Raw genomic sequence first — 13,650 nt, 5'->3', positions numbered from 1 at the left:
ACTGACCAGATCGGACTCCTCTCATTTGCACACCTTTCTCAGCTTCCACTGCAACCATGTTGATAAACCCAATATAACTGACATTGAGAAATTCAATAAGTCAAAATTAATGTGCTTTTTATAAGTATAAATTTCAATATACTTAGAAGGGTTTATTATTATTGCAGAGAGGAGCTCTCTATATTTTTCATATTCTTTTTCTTTCCCTCCCATTTTTTTTTGTTTGTTTCCATCCTCCCTTGTCATGCCTGTTTTCATTTCCATTGTCTCTCCTTCCCATTTAACAGGGCCAGTGATCCGGGCTGAGGTGGGTGACACCATCCAGGTGATCTTCTACAACCGTGCCTCCCAGCCATTCAGCATACAGCCTCATGGGGTCTTTTATGAGAAAGACTACGAGGGAACTGTGTACAATGATGGTGAGCTGGCAGGTTCTCAACTAATGTGGGCTGCAGGTAATAGCAGGTAGCTCTGTAAGGAAAATAAATAGGGATTGAAGGAGGAAGAACTAAGCAAAATTAATGGCCATGTGTGGATGTTGTTGAATGAATGTATGATATTATAGCAAGGCAGAGCTGGAATCAATAAAGGACATGTTTTCAATTTTTTCTGATTATAAAAATAGCATATGTATTATAGAATTTTGAAAAATGTAAAAAATTATAAAATAAATCATTCATAGATAAATTGCCATTACATCTTATATACCTTTAAATATACTTTTGTGCTTATAAAATACATATATGTTTATTTATTTGTGATCATATGGTTTGAACAGTTTTGCATCATATTATTTTCACTGCCCATTATATCTTGTTCATCTTCTCATTCCATAATAATGTTATATTTTGATAGCTATATAATTATCACATGGATTTGCCTCTATTACGTTATCCTCTATTGTTTGTGCATGTATTTTTTAATTATTTTAGAATATTGTAAATCATTTAATGCATTAAATGAGTACATACATATGGTTTGGATTACTATTTCAGGAGGGAATCCAAGTGACATTATTTGGTAATTAATTTCTTGTTTTCTCTGAAAATAATATTAATACATGCTAATTCCAGGCCAAAACTAATAAATCATAAAGGGCAAAGTTGCACACAAATCTAGACTAAAAGAACATCCTACAGGGCAACTGGTTTAGTCCCTTTAGGAAGTCAATTCCATAGGGGAAAAAATTAGCGACAACACCAAGGGCAACATGCAACTTGTCTGATCCTATTTATAAAAAAGTATCTTAAGGGACATTTTGGAGACAATTATAAAATTTTTGTTGTAGATTGGATATTAGATGATATTAGTGATATTATGGTATTTTTAGATGTGGTAATGTTATTGTGGTAATACAGGATATGTTTACTGATTATTTAGAAATAAAATATTGTGTTGTTTGCATTTTACTTTCAAATAATTTAACAAAAGCAAACAAAAACTGTGTGTGTATATGTCTCCCTGTGTAAATATATATACACATAAATGTAGATGAATTAAAGAATGTAAAATGTTAAAAACAATCAACTCCAGGTGGTAGGGTGATTATTATACTAACCTTTACATTTTTCTATACATTTGAAAATTTAAAGTGTTGGGGACAATGAGTGAATAAGAAAAGATAAGTTAATATCATCCTAAATTATACCACCCTGTTATGGGTTATACTACAGGTATCCTTGTGAATGTTTCTTTGCACACTCATGCACTCATATTGTTATTTTTTCAAGATATATTTATATGATGTGGTATTGCTGTGTCTGATGATGCACACATCAAAATTTTTGGTAACTATATCCAAATTGTTTTCTGAAAAATTTTTCATTCAATTTTGAATCCCATAACAGTAACTGACAGAGAGAACCCATTGTTACATCCTTACCAGCACAGAGGAGCCATTTTAACCTTTGTCAAAATGTCAGTTTTGTAGGCAAACAACAAAATTCATGGTTGTTACGATTTGCATTAAGTTGAACATTCTTTTTAGTATTTATTGTATATCTTACTGTTTTTGTGGCCATGAATCTTTTTTTAAGGCTTTTGATAAATTTTACTAACTTTTAACCCCAAAAGGGCAATTCTCTACCCTTTTTATAGGTGAGAGAGAGGAGTAAGAGCTATCTGAACTTATTAATCCTAACCCAAGGATATGTTTTTATTGATTTCAGAGAGAGGAAGGGAGAGACAGAGACAGAGAGAGAGGAAGAGAGAGAGAAGCATCAGTGTGAGAGAGAAACATTGTTCAGTTGCCTTCCTACATACCCCAAAAAGGGATCGAACCCACAACCTAGATATGTGCCCTGAATGGGAATCAAACCGGAAACCTTTTGGTGCATGGGATGACATGCCAACCACCAAAGCCATATGGCCAGGGCTGAACTGATTATTTTAATTTGTAAAAACCTTGCTAATGTGACAGGCAAAAATTTATTTAGCTATATTTTGTACTTCTTTGATTACTAATAATTTCAATTTTTTTAAAATAACATTTCTGCACATTGCTTGATCATGACATATGTCCACTTAAGAAATTACAGTCTTAGTGTATCTTTTCAATTACAGTTGACCTTCAGTATTATTTTATATTAGTTTCAGGTGTACAGCGTAATGATTAGACATTTTGATAAATTTTTGATGTAATCCCCCAATAAGTCAAGTACCCGCCTGGCACCATAGATAGTTATTAAATATTATTGGCTATATACCCTATGCTGTACTTCACATTCCCATGACTATTTTGTAACTACCAATTTGTACTTCTTAATCCCTTCACTTTTTTCACCCAGTCCCCCAACCCCTTCCCATCTTGTAACCAATAGTCTGTTCTCTGTATCTATGAGTCTGTTTCAGTTTTGTTTATTTTTTCTTCAGATTCTTCATATAAGTGAAATCATATGGTATTTGTCTTTCTCTGTTTGACTTATTTCACTTAGCATAGGTCCATCCATGTTGTCACAAATGGTAAAATTTCATTTTTATGGCTAAGTAATATTCCCTTGTATATATGTACCACATCTTCTTTATTCCATCGTCTATTGATGGGCACCTAGGTTACTTCCATATCTTGCTTATTATAAGTAATGCTGCAATGAACATAGTGGTTCATATATCTTTTCAAATTAGCATTTAAGACTTCTTGTATAAATGCCTAAAAGTGGAAGTGCTGGGTCATAAGATAGTTCTATTTTTTTATTTCATGAGGAATTTCCATACTGTGTGTGTGTGTGTGTGTGTACATACATAACATATATACACCCACATATTGATACCTACATATAGAAAGGAAAAAGTGTTAAACGATCAGAACCGTTCAAAGATGAAACAGGCTATGATGGCAGGTAGTGAGTCTCCTAACTGAATATTTTTAAGCAGAGATAGGAATATAAGAGCCAATAAATATATGTTTTTAAGTGAGGGGTATTCCAAATAAGTTTTAAATGCTCTTTTATCCCTTAGGTCATATGAGTTTGGGAAAGTTTAGTGAAGTTTAAATTTCTCCTATTCATATAACAAGATGTGGCAGAACTAGGAACCAAACTCTAGTGTCTTGACTCCTACCCAGGATTCTTTTAAATATTCAAAATTCCATGTTCCTGCTGTTCCTGCTGCTGTTCCAAAATGCTTTTGTAGTTCATGATCTTTACCCCACTGTTTGGAGCTGATCACCTTTACTCTACCCAATGTGATTAATGAGTCCCATGTTTTCCCTGCAGGCTCATCCCACCCTGGCTTGGTGGCCAATCCCTTTGAGAAAGTAACATATCGCTGGACAGTACCCCCCCATGCAGGCCCCACTGCTCAGGATCCTGCCTGTCTCACTTGGATGTACTTTTCTGCTGTGGATCCCATAAGAGATACAAATTCTGGTCTGGTGGGCCCCCTGCTGGTATGCAAAGCTGGTGCCTTGGATGCAGATAGCAAACAGGTATTGCCAGTGTTTCTGACCTGAAAATCTGCTGGCAGGAGGATGAGGCTGGGTGGCTGAATAAGAGTTAAACATGGAACTGGGTTCTAGAGGTGAGAAAATAGAAAAAAAATAACCAAGCTATTGAATCAGACATTAATATTTGATGACTTCATGCTCTCTTTCATATTATTTTTTCACTCACAAACACACATCATCCTTAGTCTTTTACCTTAATTTATTTTTTAGCTTCAGTAGCTCCTAACCCTTACTTGTCTTCTTTCATATCCAGCCCACCATTTCTAGCTACGTAACCTTGGACAAGTTACTTAACCTTTCTTTGCTTCAGTTTCCTCATCTACAGTAAAGGGTTAGCAATGAAAGAAGGTAGCTTGGATTTCTGTAAGAATTAATTAAAATAATCCATATAAAGTACTTAACACAGTGTCTGGTGCATAATTAACCCTTAGTAAATGTTAGCAGTAATAATAATATTTTATGGTATATTAATTATTATTACAATTATTTTTATTATTTTATAACACCCCCCTCCCAAATTCCTCCCCTGATCTCCTAGCCACCTTTTCCCATTCCTCCCCAGGTGACTCTAGACCAGTGGTTCTCAACCTTCCTAATGCCGCGACCCTTTAATACAGTTCCTCATGTTGTGGTGACCCCCAATTTCATTGTTACAAATTGAACATAATTAAAGCATAGTGGTTAATCACAAAACAATATGTAATTATATATGTGTTTTCCGATGGTCTTAGGCGACCCCTGTGAAAGGGTTGTTCGACCCTCAAAGGGTTCGCAGGTTGAGAACCGCTGCTGTAGACTCTCTTCTATCACTTTGTATCTTTGATTATCCATAATCTATATCTTGTGCTCTTCTCTGCTCCCTTTCCTACAATCCTTTCCTTCAGTTTTGTCACTTTATTCTGACCTCCTTCACCACCTGTGATTTGAAATTACCTGAGAAAAACTGCCTAACAACAACTGTAATTCTAGGCAGAAGATATGATCTTGGCTGTGTGTCTGGAAAAGGAAATGGGAAAGAATCAAGGATCATTGGGTCTGGAGTATCAGAGTCTATAGCTGCTGAAACTGTTGTCATTTCTCCTTCTCTTCTTTCCCACTGGGCCTACAGAAAGGAGTGGATAAAGAATTCTTTCTCCTTTTTACTGTTTTGGATGAGAACAAGAGCTGGTACAGCAATGTCAATCAAGCAGCTGCTATGTTGGATTCCCGACTTCTCTCACAGGATGTCATGGGTTTCCAAGACTCCAATCGGATGCATGGTATGGGGAGTTAGTGCTTTTGTCCTGAGCTACAACTGAGAGGTTATAAGTAAAATCTATCCTTAACTTAATTATGACACCTCCCTGAAAACACTGATTCCACTGGTCAGCTATGCCCAAGAGATGAGCCAGATTGAGGGACTAAACTTGACAACAGATCTTCTACTGAACACCTTCTTGTGCTGTATCCTATGTTAAACAGTATCAGGGGCACTGGATAAAGATACTGTGAAATTAGGATTGCACACAAGGAATCCAGTATAGGCTGAGAGGAGTAAGCTGGGATGACACCTTTCTAGGCTTATTTCCTCTTGGTTATCATCCACTGCCCTTGTTCCACAAATCCATACTTCAGCCCAACAAGGCAATTTTTCTCTATATGGACATAACCTTGTAATTTTCTAACTTCATATTTTTGCAATGCTTTGCCCTCCACTTGAAATCCCTTTCCTTACATCTTTATCCTTCTCCTGGGGAATTTTTTTCCCCATTCTCTAAGGCCCTACTCAAAAGTTAACGCCTCCATATAACATTATTTGATCACCCAAGCCCAAGATGATAACACCCTCTTTTGAACTACTATTGCATTTTTATTAGACTATTTTAATAGGAAGTTTCATACACTCTCCAATATTTTAATTGTTACATTGATTTTGACTTCTGCTAAAGTGTAATCTCCTTAACTGTGAGTATTTTTGTCATTAAATATATTTTATTAAGTATTTATTATATGATGGCTACATATGCTTGTGTAATTGATTTCTTTCTTTATTTTTTATTGTTGACACTATTGTAGATGTCCCCCATTCCCCCGCTTTGCCCACCTCCACCCAGCTCCCATCCCCACTCCCTTAGCCCTCACCACATTATTGTCTTTGTCTTTAATGAATCCCATCACCATTCTTTATCAGTCTCCCCACACCCTTTCCCACTGACACTTGTCAGTCTGTTCCATGTATCCATGCCTCTGTTTCTATTTTCTTTGTCAGTTTATTTTCTTCATTATATTTCACATATTAGTGAGATCATATGGTATTTGTATTTCTTTACCTGGCTTATTTCATTTAGCATAATAATCTCCAGGTCAATCTATGCTGTCCCAAAATGGTGAGTATTTATTTGTTGCTTATCTCTGTATCCTCTACACTAATACACAGTAAATGTTTATGAACCAGTGAATTATCAATTAATGAGTAGGTGGGAAGGTGAGTGAATGAATTAGAAGACATGGTCCCAGTTTGTAAGGAGCTCCCAGCATTTTGCAATGAGATGAGACTAATAACACTCATTAAACAATTATAGAACAATCCAAGACATACTATAATCAAATGCTAAATTTTGTGGAACAGATTTTAAGTGACATAGAGTTCAAAGGAGAATATTAGTGAGGAACAATCCAATTAAAATATTTCTGGAAGAAGGGAGTGCTTGAGCTAGTTCCAGTGGATGTGGGGACATTGAAAAGGGGTCGGCTTCAAATAGGCCTTCTTGTATTTTTCAGGAGAGTGTAGAGGGTGCAAGGGAGTTAAGAACAAGTGTATTGTCTTTTGGCTCCATCTCTTGGTTCTCATTACTGGTCAGTTATATCAGCTGGAAAAAGTAAGACAGTCCTGAAAACTAAGTTCATTTTAGTTTGAACTTATGGAGCACCTTATTAGTATTGGGTGACATGTCAGGTGCTTAGGCAGCCACACAGATGAAGAAAAAATAATGTGTTTCCTCTTAGCTCACTCTAGTGTGGGAAATAGATCTATAAGTAAATAACTGGATACTGTGATTAAGTGATATGGCAGAATTTTGTGGGGATAAACTTTCATGGAAACCAGAGATAGAGTAATAATTCTGCTTCACTGAGAAGGTGACATTTGAGATGGAGCATGATGGATGGATGAGTAGCAGTTTTCTGTAGAGAGAGACCAGAGGGAAAGTATATTACAGGGAGAGATAACAGCATGTAACGTCAACAAATGTATTATAAGCACCTACCATGTTTAATGCTTTGGGCATTAAGAAGCAAATGGAGCTCACAGAATAATGGGGGGACAGACTGCAGGTAGGGATACCAGGAAGGAGGCTTTTGCAGGAGTTCAGGCCAGAGATGGCAGTAAAGATGAAGAGGAGGAGACAGTTTGAAAACTGAGTATGGAACTGCACAACTTTACAGAGGGATGGAGAATGAGGAAAAGGTGGAGGAGGAACAATCAAAGAGGTTGTAAGAGAATGTGGCGCTACTGAATGCAAGGGAGAAGAGTTTCAGGAATGTGAGAGTAGGAGAGGTTGGTACTTTTGTGTATATGTGAAAGGGTGTTTTGCAAGGATGTGAAGTATGGTGGAGGAGGAGCAGTGGGTGAGGCTAGAAAGGCTGGTTGGGTCCTCATCTTAAAGGGGCAGATCTTCATAAGTAGAATTAAAGTGGCTTAGGGAAGAAGGCAGAGGAGTTGAGGATGACTCAGAATTTCAAGTTATGGAAGACCATAGTACAGAGCTGATGCCATGCTTCTGGCCAGTGTCTGAGCAGTCTGGTTTCATCTCCCCATCCTGTCTTGTGTTTTTGTTTTCCAGCCATTAACGGGTTTCTATTCTCTAACCTGCCCAGACTGGACATGTGCAAGGGTGACACAGTGGCCTGGCACCTGCTTGGCCTGGGCACAGAGACTGATGTGCACGGGGTCATGTTCCAGGGCAACACTGTGGAGCTTCAGGGCATGAGAAAGAGTGCAGCAATGCTCTTTCCTCACACCTTTGCCATGGCCATCATGCAGCCTGACAACCCTGGTAAGTGCCTTAAGAGCTAGCCCTAGGTTGAGAGACTTTGTTGGGCAAGAGGCTGGGGGTGGGGCGGCGGGACAGGGGGCCTGGTGAAGAGAAAAGAAGAGTCATGTGGAGTGTATTTGGGAAATTTTCAAAACACATTTGTCTTCTCCTTCCTCAATGTGCATTCCATGTTGTGGTTATTTGGATTTTTGTCTCAGCTATAGGCAAATTAGAATGAAAAGCTGAGGAAGTTCTTTCTGGAACAACAGGAGAGAAGTAAGGATGCTGCCCAGGTTCAGGGCAATTTTTAAATCAGCAGAGGGTGGATTTGGCCATGTAGCTCCTTGGACACATAGAGATTCCATAGATATGGTCCTTGCTTTGGGGGCAGGGAGGGCGAGAGGTCCATGAGATGTATGTATAAGCACTTCCAACTCTGATATTCTGTGAGGATTCCTGCAAACTCCAGTGGTAGTGAGGTATGTGGGTGGGGGGGGGAGGGGGCGGGGTGCTGTAACAGTTTTAGCCCAAGAATTGGAACACAGGTACTTCTAGTCCAGGCTTTTTTAGAAACTTGTTGTTTAAATTTGGTCTAATCACTCCCTCTCTCTGAAACTGGATTCCTTATTTTCATTCTGTATCTGTCCCTCTCCCTCCCTCCTTCCCTTTTCTTTCCCCCTTTCCTCCCTTTCTGCTTTCTTTTTCTTCATCACCCTCTGCCTCCTCCTCTCCTTCTCTCTGTCTTTCTTTCATTAAGAAATTTGACTAGAATGTTTCTTCAGGTTCCATCTATGTCTAATAGTTCATATACAGCAGCAATTTCTCTTTGCAGTTCCTAGAGTGCATACTTTTTCTAGGCAGTAGATGATAATAGTTTTTGTAAGAAAAATCTGTCAATTCCATGCATTTCCCATTAAACTTTAATTTAGTTCTGTAAATTCCATTCATATTTGGAAAATAAATCTGTAAGCAAAACAAGTCTCCTTGACAATTTAGTAATTTCATCCTGGCACTGGGTTTAAAAAGCATTTGACATAAAGCTGGCCTCCACAGAAGTCTGGATCTTCATTTTTGTCCATCTACCTGAGATACTTTCTTGGTCCGGGAGACTTGTTAGCAAATTAGAGACAAATGCTAATAGAATTGATAGGAACAACAGAAACAAGTGCTTTTAGTGGGGACTGAAGTGGGGAACTTCTGAATAAGGAACACCTTTCTCTTTACCCTTGGTTCCAAAGCCAAATCCTAGGCTTAATCTCTTTCCTGCAAAACTAATCAGGCTCTCCAGTCATGTCTATGTGCCACACCAGGGCTCACGCTTACTTTGGATGAATTAAAATATTTTTGTGCCACACTGAGGCCCAAGGAGGATGGCATTAGATGGCCAAAAATATTCTGATCTATTATGGGGTGGAGAAGATGTGAATGGATTTATAAGAGTAAAGGCTTTTAAAGGTTACTCTTTTTCAAGATTCCTGAGTTTTCTTACCAGCAAAAGCCAAAATTCATCTTATCTTTGCATTTTCCAGACCTTTCAAACTTTTTATTCTATTTTAAATATATATTTTTATTGATTTTTTACAGAGAGGAAGGGAGAGGGATAGAGAGTTAGAAATATTTATGAGAGAGAAACATTGATCAACTGCCTCCTGCACACCTCCTACTGGGGATGTGCCCGCAACCAAGGTACATGCCCTTGACCAAAATCGGACCTGTGATCTTTAAGTCCACAGGCCAATGCTATATCCACTGAGCCAAACCAGTTAGGGCTAAACTTTTTATTCTTTCTGAAGAGTTCTTGAGTCATAGAATGTTGGAAATTGTAGAGCTTCTTTGAAGTAATCTCAATTCACTTATCTTACAAACTAGAGGCCCAGTGCAGAAAAATTTGTGCACTCGAGGGGGGGGGTCCCTCAGCCTGGCCTGTGCCCTCTCGCAGTCTGGGACCCCTCGGGGGATGAACACCTGCTGGCTTAGGCCCGCTCCCCGGGGGATTGGGCCTAAGTTGGCAGTCAGACATCCCTCTGGCAGCCTGGGAACCCTCGGGGGATGTCCACTTTCCAGCAGGGATCAGGCCTAACCTGCAGTCGGACATCCTTAGTGCTGCTGAGGAGGCGGGAGAGGCTCCCACCACCACCACTGTATTGGCAGCCATCAGCCTGGCTTGTGGCTGAGCAGAGCTCCCCCTGTGGGAGCACACTGACCACCAGGGGGCAGCTCCTGCATTGAGCATCTGCCCCTGGTGGTCAGTGTGTGTCATAGTGACCAGTCATTCCCAGTCGTTCTGCTGTGAGGGTCAATTTGCATATTACCCTTTTATTATATAGGATGATGTATCAGTAGCTTAGAATTTTTGTGCCCATGGTCTGTTAGTACTAATGTTTTAGAGGATAGTATTAATGTTAAATACCTCCACCACTGTATTGGCAGCCATCAGCCTGGCTTGTGGCTGAGCAGAGCTCCCCCTGTGGGAGCACACTGACCACCAGGGGGCAGCTCCTGCATTGAGCATCTGCCCCTGGTGGTCAGTGTGTGTCATAGTGACCAGTCATTCCCAGTCGTTCTGCTGTGAGGGTCAATTTGCATATTACCCTTTTATTATATAGGAGTGCCTGGCCAGCCTGGGTGAGGGGCTGAGGGCCGTTTTCAGGCTGGCTAAGCCCCCCAGCAAGGACCTTCATCTAGTGAGGGTGTAGCCAGCCTGGGTGAGGGGCTGATGGCTATTTGCAGGCTGGCCAAGCCCCCCAGTGGGGACCCTCACCCCATGAGGGTGTGGCCATTCTGGGTGAGGGGCTGATGGCTGTGTGCAGGCTGGTCATGGCCCTCAGCCACCCAAGCTCCCAGTGGAGGCTGGCTGGAAGCAGGTATCTGGGAATTATTTATCTTCTATAACTGAAACTTTATTGCCTTGAGCAGAGGCCACAGCCAGGCAGGGCAGGTAGGAAGCTTGGCTTCCTCCATCGCCTGGGAAACCAATCCTCCTGCTTGCTCCAGCTCCGTGGTTGCCGGCCACCATCTTTGTTGGGTTAATTTGCATATAGTCTCTCTGATTGGCTGGTGGGTGTGGCCTGGGGCTTATTGAAGGTACAGTCAATTAGCATCTTTGCCTTTTATTAGTGTAGATAGGAGGAAGAGACAGACACCTGAAACAGGAAAATGCTTTGTTTAGGTGAGACATGTTGGTTCTATTTTTCTTTTTCCTCTTGCTTATTTTCCATCAACTCTTATTAATTCTTCCTCCTAGATGACATATTGAATCTGAAGTCTCCTTTATTCTGCCCCCTAGGGGCTAGCTCTCTGATTGAGACTGAGAGAGACCATCGTCAGTTGCTCTCCACAGACAGGGCAAAAGTACCAAGTTGATGGAAAACCCAGGACCAGAATCTGGCTTGGGGATTCTAGAGAAAGGATTAGTGATGGAGATTGGTAAATATACATATGTAATTGAGCAGTTTTGCAGATGTTTTAAGTCTAAAAACATCACAAGGGAGGTTCAGCATACTGTATGCGGTAGGTTCACAAATAAGTTTAACAAAATAGAGAAACAAATATCCAGAAAAAATCAGCAAAATGTTAAAAAGTGTTTCATTAATTTCCAAATATGAGTGAAATCATATGGTACTTGTCTTTCTCTGACTGGCTTATTTCGCTTAGCATAATGTCCTAAAAAAAAGTGTTTCAGTTGTGTGGGTCTGTTGGTAGTTTTGTATACTCATCTTGCTGTGCTTTAAATTTTAATAAGCCCATATTAATAGAAATGACATGTTGTATTTTAAAAATATCATACTACATAATATTCAGCAACTCTTCCAACAGACTACTGATACTAGAGCTTTAATATCCAGGAAATGTGGCAGATAAAAAGGGTAGAGTAGCCCTGACAGGTTTGGCTCAGTGGATAGAGTGTCAGCCTGCAGACTGAAAGGTCCCAGGTTCGACTCCGGTCAAGGGCATGTACCTTGGTTGCGGGCACATCCCCAGCAAGGGGTGTGCAGGAGGCAGCTGATTGATGTTTCTCTCTCATCGATGTTTCTAACTCTCTATCCCTCTCCCTTCCTCTCTGTAAAAAAAAACAATAAAATATATATTTTTTTAAAAAGGTAGAGTAATGTGTTTTCTATTTTTTCCTCTTGTCTCTCATTTTTCTTTTTCCTCTTTTATCCTTTCTTTTTTATGCCTTTGTTCTTTTTACTCATCTATGCTATTTCCCCTTCTTTTTCTTTTATCTATTTGATCCCATCTTGACCTTAGTCTTTTCTTCTTTTTCATTTTCCTCTTTTATTTTTAAAAATTTTTTTAATATATTTTTATTTATTTCAGAGAGAGGAAGGGAGAGGGACAGAGGGATAGAAACATCAATGATGAGAGAGAATCATTGATCAGCTGCCTCCTGCACACCCCCTACTAGGGATTGAAACCACAACCCGGGCATGTGCCCTGACCAGGCATGTGACCTCTCCATGCATGGGTTGATACTCAACCACTGAGCAACACTTGCCAAGATTTATTTTTATCTTTCTTTCTCTTTTTTCTTTTCTCTTTCCCTTTCTCCTGTTTCCTTTTGCTGTTTATCCTTTTTCTTCAATCTGTCTTTTCTCTCTCCTTGTCTTTTCATTTTTCTTTCTAACTTATTTAAATTTTCCTTTTTTATTACAATTGTATTTCCCAAAAACATCTATTGGTCTGGATGCTAGGGATGTAAGGATGAATAAGGCAGCTAACAGTTAGTGTGAAAGGAAGATAGGTATCTACACTAATAAAAGACAAAGATGCTAATTGACCATACCTTTGCTACACCCCAAGCCATGCCCACCAGCCAATCAGAGCAACTATATGCAAATTAACCCAACCAAGATGGTGGCCGGCAACCACGGAGCTGGAGCAAGCAGGAGGCTTGGTTGCCCGGGCGATGGAGGAAGCCGAGCTTCCTGCCTGCCCTGAACTGTCTGTGGCCTCTGCTCATGGCAACAAAGTTTCAATTATATAAGATAAATAAACCCCAGATACCTGCTTCCAGCCAGCCTCCACTGGGAGCTTGGGTGGCTGGGGGCCATGGCCAGTCTGCACACAGCCATCAGCCCCTCACTCAGGATAGCCACACCCTCATGGGGTGAGGGTCCCCACTGGGGGGCTTGGCCAGCCTGTAAACAGTCATCAGCCCCTCACCTAGGCTGGTCACACCCTCATGGGGTGAGGGTCCCCACTGGGGGGCTTGGCCAGCCTGTAAACAGTCATCAGCCCCTCACCTAGGCTGGTCACACCCTCATGGGGTGAGGGTCCCCACTGGGGGGCTTGGCCAGCCTGTAAACAGTCATCAGCCCCTCACCTAGGCTGGTCACACCCTCATGGGGTGAGGGTCCCCACTGGGGGGCTTGGCCAGCCTGTAAACAGTCATCAGCCCCTCACCTAGGCTGGTCACACCCTCATGGGGTGAGGGTCCCCACTGGGGGGCTTGGCCAGCCTGTAAACAGTCATCAGCCCCTCACCTAGGCTGGTCACACCCTCATGGGGTGAGGGTCCCCACTGGGGGGCTTGGCCAGCCTGTAAACAGTCATCAGCCCCTCACCTAGGCTGGTCACACCCTCATGGGGTGAGGGTCCCCACTGGGGGGCTTGGCCAGCCTGTAAACAGTCATCAGCCCCTCACCTAGGCTGGTCACACCCTCATGGGGTGAGGGTCCCCACTGGGGGGCTT

At 41.0% G+C, this 13,650-nt stretch overlaps 1 protein-coding gene across 3 annotated transcripts in view; it reads left to right on the top strand.

The window, feature by feature from the left end:
• HEPH (hephaestin) overlaps positions 1–13,650 on the top strand; it is a 92,926-nt gene that overhangs the window by 34,037 nt on the left and 45,239 nt on the right. For all 3 annotated transcript variants that reach the window (XM_005876169.1, XM_014547680.1, XM_005876166.2), the window contains exons 9-12: positions 288–419; positions 3,714–3,925; positions 5,052–5,202; positions 7,765–7,977. In XM_005876169.1, coding sequence (XP_005876231.1) covers positions 288–419; positions 3,714–3,925; positions 5,052–5,202; positions 7,765–7,977 — 708 coding nt within the window. The remainder of the gene's footprint in view (positions 1–287; positions 420–3,713; positions 3,926–5,051; positions 5,203–7,764; positions 7,978–13,650) is intronic.

The sequence above is a fragment of the Myotis brandtii genome, unplaced genomic scaffold, assembly GCF_000412655.1.
Source record: "Myotis brandtii unplaced genomic scaffold, ASM41265v1 scaffold480, whole genome shotgun sequence".
Lineage (NCBI taxonomy): Eukaryota > Metazoa > Chordata > Mammalia > Chiroptera > Vespertilionidae > Myotis > Myotis brandtii.
This window is presented reverse-complemented; position numbering and strand designations above follow the sequence as displayed.